General features: G+C 57.4%; 1 protein-coding gene across 7 annotated transcripts in view; it reads right to left on the minus strand.

The window, feature by feature from the left end:
* The window catches only part of TSNARE1 (t-SNARE domain containing 1), a 102,582-nt gene that overhangs the window by 69,098 nt on the left and 10,391 nt on the right, over nt 1-23,093 (minus strand). For 5 of the 7 annotated variants that reach the window (XM_025871205.2, XM_025871202.2, XM_025871201.2 and 2 more), the window contains exon 1: nt 18,324-18,357. The exons of the other annotated variants lie outside the window; for them this stretch is intronic. In XM_025871205.2, the coding sequence (XP_025726990.1) occupies nt 18,324-18,333 (10 nt within the window). In that variant the 5' untranslated portion in view covers nt 18,334-18,357. Of the gene's footprint in view, nt 1-18,323; nt 18,358-23,093 lie in introns of those variants that run through there. 7 annotated transcript variants of the gene reach the window in all.

The following is a 23,093-nucleotide window of genomic DNA, read 5'->3' on the forward strand; positions in this document are numbered from 1 at the left end:
CTCTGGGGGTCCCTGGGGAAAGCACATGGTTTTCCTTCCCACGGAATCCCGGCCACCTGCCCAGGCCGCCGCTGGACCTCCCTTCGCTTTCTGGACGCTCCCGGGGCAGAGGGGCAGCCCGGGGAGGAGCAGAAACAGCCGGCAGGGAGCAAGGAGGCAGGGGTGCCGCCAGCCTGGAGGAGGGCAGGTCTCTGCACAGGAAGCGGGGCACCTGCATGCTCGCCAGCACCTGACGGCCCAGGCCACACCTGGGAACACGTCGGATGTGGAAGACGGAGCCCAGGCCTCGTGGGGACACAACGTGGAGGAAGCAGCACCCGGAGGAACAGCGTACAGTGGTAAGTACACAGCGGGCGCCCAGAGCCCCGGCACGCGCCCAGACTTCCCTGCACACCTTACACAGGCTCGCATGCCGTCCTCACAAAGACCTGGAAGGAGACCCCACTGTTGCCTCACATGGCAGACAAGGACAGAGGCACGAGGAGTAAGGCACCCAAGGCCATGCGGCTGGCGGCCAGCAGAGAAGGGCTTGGGATCTGGCAGGACAGTGCCCGTGATCTCACTGCACAGCCTCTCCAAGAGTGAATCCAGGTCACCCAGCCCCTCACCACCATCCTCAGAGACAGGAGACACTGTGCCCAACACCCAACAGGCCACTGTCGGCGCCCAGAGAACACCAAGGTGCTGAGAGAGGGCACGGCAGGCATGGAAGTGCAGAGCTCAGTGGAAGGGTGCTCGGGCGGCATGGGGGATGCCATTGAGGAAGCAGAAGGAAAGACGAACAGGTGCGGAAGCCAGGACCAACCGTGCCCCCACATCCGAGGGACAGCAATCGTGGAGACAGAGGACACCCAGGAAAGGGGATGAGCGACCCAGAACTCAAGGCCACTGAGCAGAGCGCCGTGCAGCATGGCCAGAGGGGCCTGCCCTGCGGGGCACATGGGCCGCAAAGACAGAACCCGAAACCACGGTGGCCCCAAGCAGCATAGAAGGCGCTTCCAGACAGGGATCAGGCCCTTCCCTGTCCTTCCCATCCAGCAGGGATAATCCAGGAACACAGGCAGGCATGACCACCTGCAGCAGAAGGTGAAGGATCCTGGGAAGGGGAGGGGAGGGAGGCCTGGGGCGGATGCTATGCTGGGGCCGGGAGGGTAACCAGCTAACCGGGCGGCAGAAGGTTCCAGAGAGACTTCCTCAGGGAGAGAGGGAAGACTGTGGCATCTGGACACAACCAGGCTCCAGGAAAACACGGTGAGCAGGAAATGAGGATGATCCCGGTTCACCGTGGGGTTCAGCCCCCAGCAGCAACTGCACTTAGGAAAGGCCTCATCTACCTGCCCACGGTAGGATGCAGCCCGGAGCAGCACTGGGGAAGGGAGGGACCACGTGTGTGCATGCGTGTGCACGTGTGTGCTCCAGCATGTGCGTGCATGTATGCTGAAATCCGTTATGTGCATGGGTGTTCATGTGTGCTAGAATGTGTACATGCATGTGTTCCAGCATGCATGTATGCTCCAGCATGTACATGTGCTCAAGCATGCACGTGTTCAAGCATGTGTGTGTATTCATGTGTGCACAAGCATGTGTTTGCATGAATGTTCATGCATGTGTGCTCAAGCGGGTGTGTGTGTGTGCAAAGCACAGGCATGAAAGCACACGTCAATCATCTGGCAAGTCGATAAATGATGCCTAACTGTTGAAAACCACGCAGCAGCATGACTGAGCACATTACTGAGAGCAGAGACCCGCTATCCAGAGATCTGCAGGGTCAGAAGTAGCTAACTCTGGGGAGAGGAAGAAGGGACAACTCTTCTGTCTCAAACAACCTTGTAGGGCTCATTTATTCTCCAAATTTTAGACATGTATCATCTTAAAATACAAAGCTTCATTTGTAAGATTCCAATCAGATCATCATCTAGAAAGAGGAGTCTGGAAACAGAGTAGGGTGGACAGGCTGCGGGGGTGTCTGCCTTGAGTGGACGACCCGGGCAGGGACCCAGCACTCTCCTCAGGGGTCTGGAGGGTGGCCCCAGAGTCCCTATGTTGTCCTGGGGGGGCTACCAGGAGCCCAGGCAGGCACCCGGGAGGCCTAGGCACAACTCCCCAGATACAGCCTGTGGGCCCACAGTGCACTGGGCACTGCGTCCAATGTGAACAGGGTGGGCCTGGTCCCGGTCTCAGGGACATGAACGTTGGTTGGGAGCCAACCAGAATGTCCTGTGACAAGGGCTCCAACAGGAGGGCGCAGGGACCTGGGGGGCATGGCTAGAGCCCCAGACTGGGCGGGCCTGGCAGCCCCCCAGAGGAAGCAGCCCAGCAGGATCCAAGCCAACTGGACTTGAAGGGAGAGACGCAGGGGTGGCTCTGGGAGGATGGGAGCACACAGAGTGCCAGGGTCGACTAGAGGAAGTGACAGAGGCTGGGTGGGCCATGCTAGGGACTCTCCCAGCCCAAGAGGTCTCCACGCACCAGCGCAGGCAGGGCAGCAGAAAGGGGCAGAGGGGCCGTGGGGCAACGAGGGGCCTGCCCTCAGCTGCGGACAAGTCTACCGAGGCAGGAGAGAGAAAAGACCCGCAGCCTGCCACCTTGTCTGACTTGTAGTCTCATTTTGCTGTGCCCAGAGCACGTGTCGCCGGTGTTTGCTCAGCAGACCAGGAAGTGGAGGCTGCCCCGGTACCAGAGACACAAAGAGGTGCCCAGCCCGAGGGCCAGAAACACAGAACCCCAGCACCTGCCCTCTGCCCACTGCTCTGCGCCCGAGCCCCTGGGGGCCTGGAACCCAGCAGCGCCCCCCCGCCACCGGCAGATGGCGAGGGGCCACAGGCACACAGCCAGCTCCCCCCAGGTGCCCTGTGCCCCAGCGGTGCCGGCCGCTTCCTCCACGCTGCTCCTGCTCACCCACCCACAGCCAGCGCCCGGCCCAACTCCTCCGCGGGTGAGGGCAGAGCCAGAGGAGGGAGCAGGCAGCTGCACAAAGGCCGAGGCAGCACCCCGCCCCGCCCCCCCCCGGTGGCCTGGGTGGGCGGAAGCTGCAGCAGGGCCAGGCGGGAGGGCTGGGCAGATGCTGATGGGCTGCAGGGCCCAGGAACGGCCCGGGACGGCCTCAGAGCTGTGGGACGGAAGCCACGGGAACAAGGTCGGCTCCCAAGGCGGCCTCCCACCGAGCAGCTTCCTTGAGCCAGGCCTGCCAGCCTCCTCTGGCCTTGTGGCCCCGGGCTGGCGCCAGCCTCCTCCAGCCTGGTGGCCCTGGCCACCTCCCCTTCCCCGCCCTCCAGCAGCCTAAAGGGAGCCATTCGTCCCTGCACTGCCCAAATCCTGCTCTGAGGGCAGCAGAGGAAGCAGACGTGCCAGAGAACGCCCTAGCAATGCAGCCCTGCCCCCAGGACAAAGGCCCTTGGCCCAGGAGGAAGGACAGACTGACAGCGGGACACCTCTGGACCCCGGTCAGGAGGGAGCACCCGGATACAGCTCCAGGCTGGGGTCCAATGACCTGGGCGCCAGGGCTAAGACAAGGCAGGTTCTGCCCCGGACGGGCTCCCAAGCAGGACGCGACCCTGCCTGCAGCTTTCGTCCATCAGCCTGGGGCTCTCAGGGGCAGTGAACTCCCGAGACGACACTGACCTTCCTAGCAGCAGACACGGAACAGTATTTTTAGACTGGGGTGCCCTAGAATAGGCCCTGCTCCCCTCAAGCTGAAGGGGACCCCAAAGATGGAATGCTGGTCCTTCCCGGGTGGGGTCCATTTTCGCATCTGTAACACGGGCACTGCCCGGCCCTCAGGGGACCAGAGGGAGGAATGAACCAGTTCATCTCGGGTCTTTATTCAGTGGACATGACCTGCACCATGAAGGGGACACAGCAAAATCAGCATCACACTGTGCCATCTGCCCTCAGGGGCCTTGTGCTCCAGCTGGGGACAGACGAGGAGGGATGACACACCATCATGGGGACCTCCATCCCGAGCACCCTGCCTCAGTCCCACCCAGACCTCATCCTGCCGGCAGCCTTGGGGGCCTGGCCCTCGGGCCTGTGCTCTAGCCTGGGGTGCTGTCCTTCACCCAAGTCCTCCCTCCTCTCTGCCCTGCACTAACCCCGGGGCTCCCCCTGCTCCCCCTCCCCTGCCCTTCCTCCCCAGCCCTGCACAACCACAACTCCGCTTAATCCAGCTTCTGAGGTAAGACCTCACCGGGTCCCCGCCCACCCTCCATCCCGTCCTCCTCTGGCCACGCCGCCAGGCCGCAGCCCCGATCATGGGGTTATTCTACTGCTCTGCAGCTCTGTCCTTTCTGTCTCCACCCCCCTGAACCAGAGCAAGCTGAGCAGGCTCGGAGCAGCACAACACGACACAGGCCATACCCAGAAAAGTGCGTGACACACAGAGCAGCAAACAGGCCCTGGCGTTCCTCAACGCCCTCCTGCCCTCCCTGTGCGCAGTGCCAGCGGGGGGAGGCAGGCTCGGAGAAGAGCACGGTGCTCCAGAAGGAATGCTGGCTGCCCCCCCACCACCACCCCCCGGATCCTCCTGCTGAGAACCACCATCCGCTCACCTGATCACACGCCAGGCCCCACCGAGGAGGCCCACGGAGAGGAGACCTGCAGCCCGCACCACCCTGCGTGCTGCTCCACCTGGGGCCCAGCCGCCAAGCCCAGGAGGCCCAGGCTGTGTTGCTTAGAGACCACAGCGCTGCCCCCAGGGAGGGCAAGGCTGAAGCCAACAGAGATGCCCGGTCCCACCCATACTGCTCCAGGTGGATGCTAAGCCGCCCAGGCTGCTTGATGATCGGAGGGCCAGGTGGATACCATGAGTAAGCCCCTGCAAGAGCCGTCAGGGGGGACTGTCGCCATCTGGACCCACTTTTCCCTCCACGGGCTGCTGCCCACGGGCCCACCAACATGCTTCAGCCACACCAACGTGCCCGCATGGGTGCTCGAAAGCCAAACCAGCCCAGAGACCCTGGATGAAGGCCTCGACATCACAAGACCAGGCTACCCAACAGACCTGGCGCCGAGTCTGCTCACACCTGGCAGCAAGACGGGACTGTCATGTGGAAGACGTCTGGGACGTGTGTGTGGTTGTGGAGGCCTCGGAGGAGGACGGACAGCGGTCATGGGTTCATGGGAGCAGTGGAGTCACCTGTGCCGGGGACTCCCAGATCTAATCAAACCCAGATTTTTAAGATGAGAAAACTGAACTCACAAAGAGAAAGTGACTTCTTCCAAATCACAGACACAGGCAGGATCTAGGAGCAGACCCGCCAACCCACCGTCGCTGCAGCTGCTCCCGCCCACCCCTCCCGGGCGCAATCTCAGCAGCAGGCACCGGTCTCAGGTCCACCTCACGCAGGTCCCCCTGCTGGACCACGAGCCCCTCCCCAGCCCCTCCCCTGCCCCAGCATCACCCCTGCACTGGCAGGAGCTTGGAGTCACCTGTGTGAATTCCGTTCTCACAGCCCAGACACGGATGTGTGCGTGCACACAGCACCGCGCACACGGCTGTGTGTGTGACATTCATGACTGCCCAGCTCTGCCCCCACACGGCCGCTCACAAGCTCCGCCCCGTGAGTACGAACATGACCCTCAGACAAGAGTGTCGCATCTGCGGGACTTTCCCGACCTTGATCGCCGCGCCATGCTCGCGTAAGACACCGTGTGGCCAAGGACCAGGGAGGATGGCGGCTGCGGCTCACGGTCAAGCCATTCAGAAGGCAACATGCGTGTGTGCACACACGCGGACACACGGAAGGAAGAGCCACCGCAGGGAAGGGTGCTGTGGCACACGCAGGATGTCTGTTAATCTGGTGACTCTTGTTTCAATCTAGAATTATCATGTCCAAAAATATTAAGTTAAAAATAAAATTAAAACTCACTGGAGATTTTTTTAAATCCTAGAAGTAAATCTGTACAAAAGGTACAGGATCTGTATACCGAGAACTGAAAGCATCACGAACAGAAAGTGAGGTGCACGGAAGTGAGCGAAGATGCCCCGTGTCCGTGGTCGGGCGCTCGAGACTGCAGGGATGAGGGCTCCGGCGTCAGCACAGACATGTTTTAAATGCTTCCTAAAACCAAGAAATCTCTCCCATTTTAAACACAATCTATTAAACACTCTTAGAGAAGAAAAAAGAAAAAACTAAAAATAAGAAATTCCTAAAAAAAACCCAAACAGTGAAAACACTGTATGAGAACATCAATAAGATACGTTTAAAGCAGTGATCAGAGGAACTTCATAACACTAAACGTTTTGTGACAAAAAGTGAAAGCAAACTAATTCCTCAGCTGAAAGGGTTAGGGGCACATAGCACCGTCTTCGGAGAGCTGCTCACCGAACGCCTGCCGAGCGCGGAGGGCGGCGCGCCGGAAACGATGTCTGCTTGCGTGGCTGTCGCCTGCGTGCCCTCGGTCGGGAGCGGCCGTGGCCGCGGAGTCTGTGACCACAGCCCCTATGAGCCCAAAGCCACTCGCACGCCGGGGAGGCCACGCCAAGGCGACCGTTGGGGAACACAGCCATCTCTGAGACCCACCTCACCCCCCAGATCCCCTTTCCCACGAGCTCAGTTTGATTTTCTGTTATTCACAGCCCAAGATACTTGAATTAATACACCTACGCTTAAAAAAACGTTTAAGAAAAACAATATAATAATCCAAAGGTAACCGAACAAGAGAAACAATATAAATAAAAGTAAGTATTAATGAGGTAGAAGATAGAAAAACAGCAGACCTAATAAAGCAAAATCCCGTTTTCTAAAATATACTAATGAAGAAGGCAGCCGGTAGCTAACGCACTCAAGAAAAGAGGGAGGAAGCACGCCTGTGCAACAGGGAAAATTCAAAGGGAAGAATCATCCCTGAACCAGAACAAAGGTTAAAGGAGCCTAAGGCCCCACTTGCAAATCTCTATGCAAATCAGTTGTAAAACCCTGATGAAAGCGGTTATATCTTAGGAATGTGAAGTTTACCAAAAAGTGACCCATTGGAGGCAGCCTGAACAGATGAGTTTGGAGAGAAGAAATAGAAGCAGTTATCGTAAAGCCACCCACAACGACACCAGGGCCAGACGGCTGTGCGGGGGATCCCGCCACATTTCCAATGCTCCGTCAATTATTCCAGGGGGCTGACGATGAGGGGAGGCTTCCTGATGCTTTTTAATGAAGTGTGTAGAACATTGGTCCCAAAACCTGATAAACACAGTCCAAACACAAATGGCGAACCACTTTTGCACTGATGCAAAAGCACCAAACAGAATCCTAAAGAACAAAATTCAGAACCCCAGTTGCTTATTTTCCCAGGAATGCAAAGCATTTTCAATGTGAGGAAATCCACTAGCCAAACAGACCATACTACCTAACGGACCAAAGGGAAAGGCTTACAAGCTCCCCACAGACGCCAACCATATTCCTGACGCAAGCACTGGAGAACGTTCTGGAAATAAGGAAGTAAATACCCGTTAGCGAAAAGGTCCGGGAGGGGGCACGGGCACCTCCACGCCCGGCACCACCCAACACCACTCCAGAGGCACCGGCCAGGGCAGCTGGTCGGCAGGGGTCATTGCGAGATGACAGAGAGCTGGAAGTGACGGTCCCTCTTTGTCGCGGGGCACAACAGCACACTCGCCAAACCCGAGTCGCAAGTCCGAGTGTGGGCAGAGAAGCTCACGTACAGAGAGCAGCAGCCTCGGCGCACGCAGACACCCAGCGAGACACCGGGCCGGCAGAGAAACCCCATTTGCGACGGCAACAACGAAGACCGCGCGCTCGGGAACACATTGCCACGCACGTGAACAGCAAACAGGAAGCATCACTCACGGGAAACTTTAGAATGCTCCAGGAAGAAAGGCTTATCTGCCCCCATGGAAAGACGTGCCTGGCTCTTGGACAGGACCACCCAACCTCATGAAGACGTCCATTCTCCACCCCGACCAAAACACCAACAAGCATCCTTCCAGAGCTCGGCAGCCTGACGGGGAGTTCCCACGGGAAAGCCACAGGACAAACGATATCCAGGGCAAGAGCAAACAGACCCCTTGGAAGGACCCCTCTCCCCAGACCTGCCATGTCCCAGAGAAGGAAGCGCTGGTGCGGGCTGCGACACCATGGGTCCGGAGCACAGCCCGCTGACCAAAGGTATCCCACACAGAAACTACACGTGTGTGAGTCCACCTTGCAGAACTGCCCAGAAGAAGCAAATCCATGTGAACAAGAAGCACACAGGTGCTTGCCAGAGGCTGGGGGCAGAGGGGTCTGCAGACGGACCGCTCAGGGGGAGACAGACCGCTCGGGGTGTGCAGTTACTTTCAGGCTGACAGAAATGTTCTGGAATTAGAGAGTGACAGTGGACACACAACTCTGTGAACAGACCAAAAAATGCTGTACTGTCTGTCCATTTCCAAAGGGCGAACTTCAGGGCATGGGAAGTCTACCTCAATAAAAGCCAGAAAGCTTCTATAATTAAAACTCTGTGCGTGAAAACATAAACCAGTGGAATGAGAAAGTCTGAAAACAGACCCATGACGTAATGAATGGGGCAACTCAAATCAAAGCAGGCTCATCTAACAAGTGGTGCTGGAACATCTGGTCAGCCGTGGCGGACGACAAAGGGGTCCAGGCCCACCACAATAAAAAGAACATGTTCCAAATGGATCATGGCTCTGGGTCCAAGATCAAAGGGTCTAAGGAAATTAAAAGGTGGGCTCCTATAACTGTGCGCAGGGAAGTTTCCTAGGAAGGATGCAACATCCCAACGCTGCGAAAGGAAAGACCACCCACGTGACAGACACCCGACCCTCTCCTCACCCAGGCCTCTCAGAGCAGGCGCTGCCCACGGCCTGGCCCCCCAGGGACGCTCGGGGAGCACGCGGGCTCCCTGCAAAGGCCTCCGAACGTCCTCTAACTAGAGTGAGTGCTCTGGCCACTTCCCCACTCTTTGCTGTCACAGAGACACTCACCAAGGCCAGCCGGCTTGTCTTGTGGGCTCGTCGGGGCTCAGCCCCCACCCCTGCGTCTGGTTTCTCCCTGCTCTTCTCCCTTCCTCTGCTCCTTCAGGCCACCTGGCCACTAGGACCCCCACCTTCTTCCTGGCATTTCCCTCCCTCCCCCGGCCACGGGGCCACGGGAAGAAAAGAGAGGGGGGCAGGCCCCCAAGACCAGCTCCCTGAGAGGAGCATGGAATGGTGTTTGAAGCGGCCACAGGGCCCAGACCCGGCCAGGACCACGGGGGCTGCTCAGGCCGCCACAGTCCCCGTCACTGGACAGCGCCCCATCTTAAGGGCCCTGGGAGCCCAACGCCCGGCCCAGCCAGGCTTCACACAATGGGGAGGGGGGCAAACACCCCACCCAGGAGGGAGGCAGGGAGATGGCAGTGACAACCTGGACTCCCCCCCGAAACCCCACCTGACCCCCAACTGGCCCAAGACACCAGGACAGCGTGAAGACAAGCCAGTCACTGCCGCCCTCCAGGAGGAGACCAGGGCAGGCCTCAGAGCTCCTGCCGGGGCCGTCCTTCGGCCACGGTGTCCCAGGACCTGCTGCAGGGGCCTCGGCTGGTGACAGGCGGGAACCTTGACAGCAGGAGACCCCAAGACCACCACGCAGCAGAGGAGCGGTGGCCCGGGTGCACTGCGAGGTCACCACACCACCAGCCCCTTCTGCCAGGCCAGGCAAGGGGAGGTGCGGCGAGGCCGAGGAGGGCGGGGCCAGAGGAGGGGCCGAAGAGGGTGGGGATGGGGGGGCGGGTCGAGATGGGCGGTCTGAGGAGGGTGGGGCCGGGGGAGGGGCCAAGGAGGGCGGGGCCAAGGAGGGCGGGGCCAGGTGGCGGGGCTTGGGGGGGTGGGGGTGGAGCAAGGGCGGAGTCGAGGTGGGGGACGAGAAGGGCGGACCGAGGAGGGAGGGCCGAGGAGGGCATAGGCGGGGCCGAGGAGGGGGGCAGGGTAGGGCCAAGGCAGGGGCGGGGCCAGGGCGGAGTCTAGGTGACCAAGGCCAAAGACCCAGCCCGGGCCCCACTCGCTGGGGCTTCAGAGATGGACAACCCAGGCTGAACCCAGGCTGAGCCCAGGGCCCTTGGAGCCCAGCGGGCACTGTGACCCTAGCAAGCAGAGACGACAGGGAGGAAGGGAGGAGTTAGCACACAGGCAGCAGAATGAAACCCTGTAAGATGAAACACCAGACAGAGCCAGTCTAGTCTGCAGTAAACGCAACTGAGTGCAGCAAAGGAGGGGTTTTAGTTCCAAATCCCGGGAAATGTTAAAAGACTACTGCCTGTTCACCTGGGACGCGGCTTCCAAGCACATCTCTTCAGAAGTGGGAAATCCATGACCCGCAGGTCCCCCAAGAATTCTCTCAAATGAAAACACTCTGAAATGGGAAAGATGCACAGGTGGGGCAGGGGGAGACCAGACGGCAAGGGGAACCACTCAGGGCCTCAGCACCCTGCCCTCGGGGGGACTGGGAAGGTGTCTGTGGCTCACAACCACCACCAGATTGTAGCCCACAAATCCACGCCAAACAGAACATGCAGGACAGACACCAGGCAGGTGCCCCAACACCCAGGAGCTCCTGGTCCCCTTCCCCCAGGGAGGCAGCAGCCTGGGTGAAAAGACAAGGCCCGGATTCGGGAACGCCAAGCCTCCACGGCCCTGTACTGTGTGGCCTCCCACCAGAGTGGCGCTGTCAGTGGACAACATGCCCACGGCCACCACGCACCAGGCCCTGTTCCACATGCTGCAATACACCTCTCAGGGCTCCTGGGCACCCACGGTGGACTCCGCATCCAGAGGCCCCGGGAGGACACAGGCAGTCTGCCAGCTGCTGCACTGGAGGGACCTGGCCCACCCTGTGCCCATGGGGGCAGGGGCAGCTGAGGGCCACCACAGTGCAAGGTGGTATGGGCACCAGAAGACCTGTCCCCCACTGGCCGCTAAGTCCCTGTGGGAAAGAGGAAAGCGGGCTGGCAGAGGAGGGGGTGAGCGCCCTGGCAGGATGGGCCCTGGGACGGACACCAGCTTCCTCTGCTCCTCAGGACTTGCCAGGCAGGCCTGGTAGCCACCGGCCGCAGGGTCAGCCCACCAGGCAGTCCTGGCCGTGTCTCCTGGTCAAGCCCATTGCCCAGTTTGTGACGGCATGCATGCCAGTCTCTCAAAGCCCTGGTCCTTAAAGGGACAAATCAAGTCATTCGCGCTGAAAAACAGCATCACACCCATCCATCCATGTCATGGGCATAGCAGCATGGTCCTAAAAGCAAGCACCTGCTTCCATCCCCAGTGCCCACACACTGGGGGTCCTGACGCAGGAGACATGGCTCGGTCCCCACCAGGCCCAGGCACAGAGATTAACTACGGAAGAACAGTGTGGATGGAGGAAGGGACCCCCCCCGCCCCCGCGGGAGGCTTGTGACCTGCTCCCCTTTATAGGACAGGGTTTGAGAAGACTGCAGGTGCCACCAGGTCTGAATCCCCAGTCTGCCTCTGACCAGCCCTGGGGCCACCACAGAGCCACTCCTCCCCCAGTCTGGCACACTTGGTCTCCAGCAGGGCCGCCCAGGAGTGAGTGGGAGAGAGAGCAGGGTGTGCTCACCACTGGGGCCACAAGGAACTCCTGTTCTCCCGCACAGGGAGCCCTGAGAACCCCAAGGCTGGCCCTGGAGAAAGTGCAGGGTGAAGGGACAAGTCAAGGACTAGGGGGCCTGCCAGATGCAGGACCCCTGGGGCCACAGCCGTGGGGGCAATGAGCTTCCGGTGCAAACAAAGACTGTACAAACCTACCCCCGACACCCACAGCAGAAAGCCCACCTCCCTTCGGGAAGTAGCAGCTTCGGGCCACCCCGTCAGGACCTGGGCTGGGCAGGGGTGCAGCCGAAGACAGGGGTCAAGGAGAAGTGCGCTTCAGTGAGTTCACCATGCAGCCACTGCCGGGGTCTGACCCAAGCCACATGCCCTCAGCAGGGACCTGGTGCATGGAGGGGGGAGGGAGACTCACAGAGCTCACACAGGTACCAAGGAAGGGGCCTCCCCTCCCAGAGCCTGTCCTGTCCCACCGCGGCCTTCCAGGACCCAGTGCTCAGACAGACCTATGAGCCGCTGAAAAAACACCATGCCAGCTCCTCAGCTCACCATCTAAACAAAAACAATCCAGATGGACTAAAGGGTTGAAGACTTTAAAAATAAATTAGAAATAAAACAGTAAAGCAACCCAAAAGAAAACATCTCCCAAATACAAAAGCAACATTACACACAAACACACAAGAAAATACATTTGGCACCATATTAAATTAAAAAAAAAAATTGTAAATGAAAATGCGACAGAGCAGAATTAGAAGACAACTAACACCGCAGAAACAGTCACCACAAACAGGACAAAGGCTGCTATCGTCTGCATACAAAACACTTCCACAAACTGATGTTTAATCACATTCAAAGGTAACGTAAATAAGCAAGCATGATGCAGATACTGCAAGGAAGAAATGTGCACAGACTGCCCGCACGAGAAACGCCCCATAAGCAACCACAGGGGGCGCCCCATGCGCAGCGGGGGATGCGGGGCAGCGCTCCCAGCACCAAGCTGCACACGCCCACTGCAGATGGCTGGCAGCAGGACCGCACCCCGCACCCCGCTTGTGCTCCAGCCATTCAGACAGGAAATACTCAGAGACATTACAAAATATAAAACAAAAGCCAGAAACAACCGAAATAACCGATGAAGAATTACATGTATCACATTAGGTACCTAAGGCAGAATATTACATCATGACTTTTAATAGCGTTAAAAGTATATGTTTAGCTGCGGGAGAAGTACTCAGAAACAATAAAGAGAAAAATGAGGCCGGAAGTGCTTCCATCACAGAGTCACCCCGAGGCGCGGGCAGAGCGCAGGTCTGCCTGCAGGAGCCGCCACCAGGGAGACCTGCTGCGCGGCTTTGCGTAAAGACACCCCCACACCCAGTCGTCACCTCCCAACATGAAAACAGCCCAGACACGCCCCAACAGGAGAAGGGACAAACCCCGGCCCATCCATCCCCCGAAAGGTCGCTGGGCCTGCAGCGACACACACAGGGACATCGTGTCATGCACAGGAAACCAGACCACAAAGAGTTCGCGTTGTACGACACCACACAGATGAAATCCTAGAACAGGCTACACTCGCATCTGGTGCTGGGATTCAGAAGGGGGTGCAGTGGCTGGAAGGGGCACCGGGGACCTCCTGGGGGACCCGATGTTCAATGTGGATGGCAGTGGTGGTTTCCCGGATGAACATGGCCACCAAAAGTCACCAAACTGAACCTGTGAGGTCTGTGCGTGCCGGGGCACCTTAGCTCCATCACACTCAAAACTCTGCCCATATGCAGACAAAAGACTGGAAGGAACAGATAAACCTGCTGAGTGTCACCCTGGGAGACGCCCCGAGACCGGCCGTGAACGCCGCTCAGAGAGATGAGCCACCACGGAGGGCCACGCGCAGCTGATTCCATTTGCACGAAATGTCCAGAACAGACACATCTACGCGGACAGGGCACAAAGTAGGGGCTGCCAGGTGGATGAGGGGTAGGAGTGAGGGGAGACTGCTGCGGGCCGGGGTTCTACCCGAGTGATGAAGATGTCCCGGAGCCACCGCGAGGTGACGGCTGCGCAAGGCTGAATGCACCAACACTGACCCGTACACGGTAACTGGGTGGCCTGCAGGGTGCATAAAGGACATGCCAAAGCAGTCACAAAACTGCTCCGAGCACTGTGGCCGACGGGCAGAGCAGAGGAGGCCGCGGGCGGGTGAACCGCACTCAGGACCCAGCACCCGGGAGCGCTCGCAGTGTGAGCCCCCCGGGCTTCCCAAGTTCTCTGCCAGGGACAGGTCACTTCTAATAATCAAGAGAAATAAACCGAATACCTCACTTCACCAAGCAAACACGGGCTGTGCACAACGGCGCGATGATCGGGAAGACAGGACAGACTCGTGCGGTGGGGGTGGCAGTGCGTGCGGGGTGGGGGTGGCAGTGCGTGCGGGCTGGCAGGCAGCGCTCTCCAGGCCAGCGTGTGTGTCAGCTTCAATCACCCATGTGTCCCCTGGGCTGGAGGGGCAGGCACACAGCGACCACTCAGGGACATCTGTGGCTGGCGGGCCCACAGCACTCCAACGTGGCACCCAGCCCCGCTTGTGCCCCGGGAGCTGCCCCGTGTCTGCAGAACAAACGACCACGGGTGACGGACACATCCAGTCCCTGCTTCCGCCCCACAAGCCTCTGCGAGTGGGCCCCCCACCTTGTTCATCTCTGCTTCCTGGGAGAGGAGACTAAAGCTCCAACCCAGCTCACTGGGGATACTTCACCCCAGCCAGCCACAGCCTGGCCCAGGAGGCGTCCCGGATGACCCCGGATTCAGTCACCACTTGAGCCTGGCTGGGGCATACGGTGAGCCCTAACCCGTTTCCTGATTTGGTTCCCAGGGACAGACCAGTGCGCCACAGGCCCGTTCAACCCTGATTGCCCTTGCCCCCCAAGGGCCTCTCGACACCCCCAGGGCACTGCGGCCAGATGGAAGAGGGGCCACAGACAAAGGGAAGCAACACCAAGGTCAGCAGCAGGGCTCCCCACCCGGGGGTCCCCACCCAGCCTCACCTCCAGGAGCGGACTGGCCTCCACCGCCAACCCTGGGGCTACAGGCTGCTTTGGCTCCCCGGGGCCAGAAGACCCTGGCTAGAGACCCAGCCTAGACCACCCACGCCTGTGCAAGTCCCCCAAAACACCTGACAAGGGCTAGCTGCTCAGACTGGGGGGGGGGGGAAGGGTCCAGTCTCTCCTCCCCTGCATCTGAAGAGCCTCCTCTCTGTCCCCAGCAGCCCGCCCCCTCCAGGTAGCTCACCAAGCTGCACTGCCCTCCCAGGCAGCCCCTGCAGCCACGGGCGGCCCCCCCGGCCGGGGCTCTCTCAGCCACCTCCGCACCACCAGCCCCTGGCTCACTCAGTAAATGTCTGTGGATGAGTGACTAACTCCCAAGGCCAGGTGCCGGGCTGTGAGCTGTCAGCACCGAGGGAGCCGACCCGTGGCCAGGCCCAGGCCCTGAGCCTTCTCCTTCCCACCCTAACGCAGCCTCCGTTTTGGAGGCCCAGTGCCCTCCGAGGGGTCGAGGTGGAGGTCAGGGTGTCTGGAGCGGCAGGGGTGGCTCTCGCAGGCAGGTAGGGAGGGAGACTGAGGGCAGGAGCTTCGTTTCATCTCCTCCGTGTGGTTTCCCCACAGTAACACCACAGACACAGCCGCTGGGACGGGACAGGCCAGACAAGACCTTCCCAGACATTCCCACAAGCAGGCACAGCCATCTCCCAGGTCCTGGGCACATGTGACCGTTTGTGGAGGCCAGGTGCTAAGACCTGCCCGGGATCACCAGGCGACTGGGCAGAAGCGGGTCCCCCGGCCATCCGTCTGCCCAGACGGCCCCTGCGTGTGCCCAGAGACTGGCTGTTGGAGACAGACAGACGCTAGCGCACCCTCTTCCCACGGCATGCTGCCGCCTCAGGCCGGCGGGAACCCGGACCCCTGCCTGGGGGACGGCCCACCAAGAGAGGTGTGGGTCAGTCACGTCTGCTGATTTTGTTTCCTTCAGGGGGAGAACTGGCTGCAGGCTGGGGCAAGTCCCCTCCCGCAGGTGACCTGGGCACACACCGTCACCTCTCTAAGTTTAGTGCATCTGGCCACAGAGACCCCGAGTCACAGAGCCCCAGTTCCTGCCCACACCCACGCTCAGGCCACCATCCCGGACCCACTTCTCCTGCCCCCCATGCACACCCAGGCCAGATGCTCGGCCCCACGTGCCCATGCACACCACAAAGCCAGAGGCAGAGGAGGGCCAGCTGGGGGAGCTGCAATGGCACACCTCAGGATGTTGTTACAGCAACCAGGCCTCCACGCCACACCGGTGCCAGCCAGGCACCCCAGCCACCTCACGGAAGAGCGCCCAGAACAGGCCACGGAGAAAGAGGACTGCTGATGGCACCAAGGGGCACTCAGGACGGCAGCCACACGTGCCCCTCCGCTCTCCAGGAAGGCCACAGGAGGCCAGGCTTCCAGGCCCGGCTCTGCCCACTGCCCAGCGGCCTGCTCCATCCACCGAGCCCTCTCCCAGGACGGGGGCAGCAAAGGAGCAAGAAGACAGCCCAAGTCACAGGAGGCCAGCGAGGAAGGATGGCCACGGGCACCAGTAAGAACGTTCCACAGACCACAGAGCCCCAGGTCCCCTCGTGTGTGGCCAGGCGCAGAGGGGCTCCCTGATGGCGCTGCTGAGTCCCCACCCCGGTCGCAGGGCACACACACAGAACCGTGATCCCAACGGCACACCCTGTATGACTCCACGCCCGGAGCACCTTCTTCCTTAGGGAGGGAGGATACGGGGCACTGGGGGCACTCAGCCCCATGTAGGTGAGCAGAGGAAACATGGGCCTGAGCAGCTTCTCCCGGTAGGCACCATCACACCACCACCACCATCGACAAGGTACATGTCCAGAGTGCGGCTTTGCCCCGGGTCTTTGCCCCACTGGGAGCAGCACCAACAGCAGGATGACCCTACCAAGGCTGCTATGCGTCCGAGCAGCAGGAAGCCTCCCCTGGCACAGGCCCTGCCACCTGCCATCACCCCCAGCAGCAGCGTCCTGTTCTCCATGAGCCAGCCACCACAGGGCCACCACCCGGACCACGAACACCCCCTCCTCCCTCACAGCAGGGTGCAGTGTGCTCAGGGATGGGAGGCTGGGAGCAGCTTGTTTGTTTTAATGGGAGTAACTTTAGCAGGTCACAACTAAGGAGGAGAGGACCCTTGCTACGGGAAGGGGGCCAGAGCTGGAGCAAGGTCTCAGGGAAGGTGGGAGGGGGGCCATGGGCAGAACTAAATCACAGAGGGGTAGGGGGCAGGCAGCAGGCACAGGCCAGGCCCCCAAAGCCGACACTCTTCACCACAGCACTGAGAATGCAGACCCACCTAAGAGGGGTCGCCTGGCGAAAGGAGAGCTTTCCCTCAACCCCGCCCCACAGCAGCACCCCACAGCCCTCCCCTGACTGCAGGCCCCACCTGCTGGTAATGAGTGCCAGGCCAGTGGCTCAGAGACCAGGACAGCCCTGCACCTCTGGCCGCTTACCCCCGGGGTCTGCAGGGAGGAGGCATCCCTGTGGGCAGGACGGGCTGCCCAAGACGGAGGCCCCATTGGGGTCAGAGGCTCCTGCAGGGACACCCTCGAGCTGTCCACGGTGCTGAATGCAACAGGTCCACGCCAGCCCACTGGGCCATCCTCTCTCCCAGCCTGGGCTCAGCCCTACAGGGCTGGGAGCCTGCCATCCTGGGAGCAGGGTTGTGTGTGAGTCCTCAGCAAGTGTCAGCACCAGACGCATGGGGGCCACACTGTCCTGTTGCCCTTCTCATAGCTCTAGATTACTGAATATGAGTTCTTCCTACTTCCTTCTAGAAATCACATTAAGATGATGAGGAGAATGACCCCCCAAAAGTAATCAAAAAATTTAAAAGCTCAGACTTCGTATTCAGAGAAAGTAGGAAACAAATACAATTTGCAGGCCCCACAACATAGGTACAGGCTACCGAGAGCAGGTGAAGCTGGGCATGGCCCTTGCAGGAGGACACGGTACGCTCACGGCTGTGGCAGGAGCAGGGCAGCGGCAGGTCTCGGAGGGCACCTGCAAAATACGTTCCCTGAGTGCTACAGGCTGACCCAGAATCACCGAGAACAGAGCTGAGCAAGTAGGGCTGGGTCAGAGGCCCCCAGAGAGGTCACTCAGGCTGCAGCAGAGGAGAAGCTGGGATGACAGAGAGCTGCCGAGACGGGCTCCCGCGGGACGGGCTCTCCTGTGGGACAGGCTCCTACGGGACGGGCTCCCCTGAGGGACAGCTCCCCTGCGGACGTCCAGATGCCCCTGTGGCAGCAGCTGAGGAAGGAGCCCCCAAAGGCGGCTCACCTCTAGGTCCCCATGCCCCGCCTCCTGAAAAGGGGGCAGGGAGAACTCTTACAAAGAGCTGATCCAGAAAAAAAACAATTCATTCCAAAATGAACAATAAATTCTCAATAGCCAAAATAATACTGAAAAAGAACAAAACTGGAGGTATCACACTTCCTGATTTTAAAGCTTACTGTAAAGCTACAGCATCGAGACATTGTGGTGTTGGCGTAAAGACGGACACATGAACCAGTGGCGCAGAGCAGAGAGCCCAGAAACACACCGTCACATGTGTGGCCAAATGATTCCAACCAGGGCCCCAGGACCACTCAACAGGGAAAGGACAGTCTCTCCAACAAATGGTGCTGCAACCCTGGACATCCACATGCAGAAAAACGAAGGTGGACACTTACCTAACACCATACACAAAGTCGATGCAAAAAGAGATCAAACACCTGAATGAAGGAGATGGAACTGTAAAACTCCAGAGACAAAGAGAGAGCAACAGCTCCGTGGCACCGGATGTCACTGTGGTTGTTCAGGTCTGGCGCCAAAACCACAGGCAAGAAAAGAAAAAATAGATCGGACGTCATCAAAATTAAAGACTTTTGTGTGTCAGACACACCATTAGCAGAATGAAAAGGCAACCCAGAGAACAAGAACAAATGTCTACAAAGTGTATCTGATAAGGGATTAATATCAGGAACATAAAGGAAGTTCCTGAGACCCGATAACAGGAAGAACAAACAGTCCTATCCCGTGTGGGCAGAGGGCCTCACGCACTCCCTCCGACGGCCGGCAGACACACCAACACATGCTCCACATCACCCGCCGTCAGGGAAATGCAGACCACAGCCCCAAGACACCACCTCGCACCGAGCAGGATGGCTACTGCCAAAAACCCCAGAAACCGACGAGCATTGGCGAGGACGTGGAGAAGCCGGACCCTCGTGCACTGCCGGTGGGGGGTGCAAACGGGTGCAGCCGCCGTGGACAACAGTGTGCGGTTCCTCAAAAGAAGTGAAAACAGCATTTCTATATGATCCAGCAACTCCACTTTGGGGCAAATACCCAAAGGAACGGAAGGAGGGGACGGAAGAGACGTCGGTACGACCATGTTCACAGAGCGTCATTCACAGCGGCAGCGGGTGGGAGAGACTCCAGTGGGGACGGATGGACGGATGGACGGACAAGTGAAATGTGGTCCATCCACACTGGTGGGAAGGGCATTCTGACACCTGCTACAGCACGGACGAACCTTGAAGACACTACGCTAAATGGAAGCAGCCAGAAGGACCAATGCCGTACAAGTGCATTCATGTGAGGTCCCGGGCGGCATCAGAGTCTGAGACAGAGAGCAGATGGTGGGGCCAGGGGCTGGGAGAAGGGCACGGGGAGCGGGAGTGTAATGGGGACAGAGTGTCAGTTTGGGAAGATGAGGAAGTTCTGGAGATGGATGATGGTGATGGTGGCACAATGTGAATGTGCTTCATGCCCAGAACCACACACTTAAAAACGGTTATAATGGGGAGGCCTGGCTGGCTCAGGCAGCAGAGCGTGTGACGCTGGATCTCGGGGTCATAAGTTGGGAGCCCCATGTTGGGTGCCGTTTACCTAAAAAAAAAAAACACAAAAATCAGGGGCATCTGGGCGGCTCAGGGGGTTAAGCATCTGACTCTTGGTTTCAGGTCAGGGTTGTGAGATCGAGCCCCAGTCAGGCTCCTTGCTCAGTGCGGTCTGCAGCACATTCTTTCCCCTGCCCTCTCCAACCGCTTCTGTTCCTCCCCCTGCTCACGAGAACACGAGCACACACACATGCACTCTCTCTCAAATAAACAAATAAAATCTTTTAAAAAATGGTTATAATGGTAAACTTCATGTTATGTGTATTTTACTACAGTAAGAAAAAAGATTTTAAGTTTCTTAAAAAGAACAGTGAGAGAAGAATAGCCTAACACTGATCCAGGGACACTAAGGGTGGGGGTGAGAGACACGGAACACAGCAATGACACCTTCCAAGAGGTGAGGGACACCCATACCCCAACATGAAGCAGAGCAAGAGCAGTTTGCCCAGAAACACAGAAGTAACAGGAAACTACACAGGAAGTCATCAAAGCAGAGCTAGGAGAGCTCGCTCAGAGAGAGGACCTCAAGGGGGCACAACTCACAAAACAAAGGAAAAAGAAGCATCATCACAAAGGGCAGAAACGGGAGCAATGTCACCCGGAGGGAAGAAGAGACACGAACCAGCAGGCTTGGGGCTGCTGCACAGTGACACCCCGAGTCAGGAGACAGTGGAGGGGCCGCTACAGGACCCACAGGAACGATGGTCAAGGACTCCTTCAACGGGCACCTTGCCCCCCACGCCCAGAACACGCAGGCCCCGGCTCAGCAGCCATTCTGAGTGTGTCTGCAGGCATCCGAGGCGACAGGGGAACGTGATCTAGAGGGTGGGGAGCATTTCGCACACACCCCTGGGGGTGCAAGACAGATAGACGTGGGGCTGGACTGACTGAATGCAGATAACATGCCTGACTCTGGAGAAGCGACTGGACGAGTAAACACGGAGGGAGAAGACAGGAGAGGGGAGACAAGCAGCCCATCGCCTGGTCGTAAGAACTCCCAGCCAAAGCATGTCATTTACAGCCAGCATTTCCCTAACAAAACACAAGTATTAGCAGTACGAAGGGAAACACGGAGAAAGGGAATGAACTATACTGATTACAACCTAGTGAAGGGAAGAACACAAAGCACAGAAAGGTCATCAAGCCCACAGAAGGGGCATGTGTCTCTTTCTGCAGCAGAGCAGATGACCACGAATTTGGCAGCAAGAGCACACAGATCTGCTGTCTCAGTTTCTGCAGCTCAGGAGTTGGGCTGGGCTGCCTGGGACTCTGGGAGGCATCCTGGAGCCTGGCTTAACCAGGTCCTTGCAGCCAGAGGGCTGAGGTCATGCCTTCTGTGCTGGCGGTCGGCTGGTCAGCCCGGGGCCAGAGGCTCCTCTCTGGCCCTCGCACCCCGCACTACACCTCAAATCCTTCCCACCCTTGGAATCTCTCTCACGTCTCGCTGGAGAAAGTTCTCTGCTTTTAAAAAGGGCTCAAATAATCACTTTGAGGCCCCCCCCCCCCCGCGATAATCCAAGATAAGCTCTTTTAAGGACCACAGCCTTAATTACAGTTGCAAATTCCCTTTCCGCCATGTACCAGAACGTGCTCACAGGTTTCAGGGGTGAAGGCGGCTCTGGGGGGCGAAGGGTTGGGGGAGGGGCGAGGGCAGGGGGAGATAATGTTCTGCTTATCACAGAGAGTCCTTATAAGTGGCCTCCACCGACGGAGTGCTAAGGGCATTACATGAGATAGCATTACAAAGGTAACACTGAAGACAGATACAGACTCTCCTAAATGTCAGAACTATATAAAATTTAAAAAAAGAGAGAGAAAAAGAAAACACACCAGATACTAAAAGATATTAAACACACACACACACACACACACACACACACACACACACACACGACAGAACTAAAATCAAATACATTTGACCTGCCAACTATTGTAAATTACTTTAACTTCTCTAGTGAAATTTTTTAAAAATAAAAAGACTCTCAGATTGGATCACAAAGCTAAATCTGACTTCATGCGGTAGGTGAGACACATCTAAGGTCATTCAAAAGGGTCAGGGATAAAAGGGTGGGCAAAGGCATGCCAAGCAAGTGCAAACCAGAGAAAACACCATGGGTCATGACCCTAAAGCGGGCAACGTAGAAACGAGACAAAGAAGAGCACTTGATGATACTAACAGGTGCAATTCAGAATAAAAATAAAATAGGTTTAAACAGCTCTGCATCAGGTCACAGAGCAGCCAACATTCACAGGAGACGCAAGGAGAAAGAGACAGAAACGCGCCAATGGCAGACACCACAGCAGAGCATACGGACAGAACCCAAGGGCTCACGTGACCCAAATGACCCCACTGAGGTGGTACAACCGACTGATACCCACATCAACCTCTGTACATCCAAGTTAGGAAACAGGTCTCTTCAAGCACCCGTGAGACCGTGATGAAAGCTGGCTCCACATCAGGGCCACAAAGAAAACCACATAAAACCCAGAAAGATCAGAGTCAGTATCTCTGCTCAAAATGCAATGAAAAATAACAAAACCAATACATCGAAAGACGCTTCACTTGGAAATTTTAAAACTTCCTCCTAAGCAACTCTTGGACCAAAAATGAAAATACAAACCAAAATTAGAGAACTTCCAGACAGCAATGTTATGGAAAACATATCCAATCCAAAAATAAATAAAAAGCTCTTAAATAATTAAACACTTTTTGGAAAAGTATGTGAACAAATGAATCAAGCATACAATTACTCACACACCTAAGAAAAAGGATAAACTGAGAAAAAGCAAAAGAAGTTAACTGTAAGCAAAATGTAATGAATGAAAAGGCAGAAAAACCAGGGCACCTGGGTGGCTCAGTCGGTTAGGCGTCCACCATCGGCTCAGGTCATGATCTCCAGGTCCTGGGATCGAGTCCCACATCAAAATATACTACAAAACCACCATAATTAAAACAGTACAGTACTGGCGTGAAGACCAACACAAGAGAACAGAGAACCCGGGAATAAACCCACACATTTACGGTCAACTGATCTTCAATGAGGGTGCTACGAACACACACGGGGGAAGAAAATTCTCTTTTACAAATGAAGATGCGCATGAAAAAAATGAAATTGGAGCCTATCATACACTGTGCACAAAATCACCTCCAAAATTAAATACTCAAACGTTTGCAAGACCCAAACTGTAAAACTCCTAGAAGAAAACCCCAGGGAGAAGCCTGACATCGGTCTTGGCAATGACTCCCTAGAGCACAAGGCAACAAAAACAGAGAGAGAAGTGGGACAGCGTCAGACTAAGAGCTTCTGCAAAGCCAAGGAAAGAAGCGCTAGAGTGAAAGGCACATGAGGAATAGGAGGAAATGTATGCAAACCATAGATCTGATAAGGGGTCAACCTCCAAAACCTACAAGGAACTGCTACAATGCAAGGGTAAAAAATAATAACACAATTACAGAAAGAGCTAAGGACCCAAACAGACATTTCTCCAAAAGACACATACAAAGAGCCAACAAGTACATGAAAAAAATGTTCAATATCACTAATCATCAGGGAAATG

Source organism: Callorhinus ursinus, unplaced genomic scaffold, assembly GCF_003265705.2.
Source record: "Callorhinus ursinus isolate GAN/ISIS: 27379988/994484 unplaced genomic scaffold, GSC_fseal_2.0 scaffold5, whole genome shotgun sequence".
In the NCBI taxonomy this organism is placed as follows: domain Eukaryota; kingdom Metazoa; phylum Chordata; class Mammalia; order Carnivora; family Otariidae; genus Callorhinus; species Callorhinus ursinus.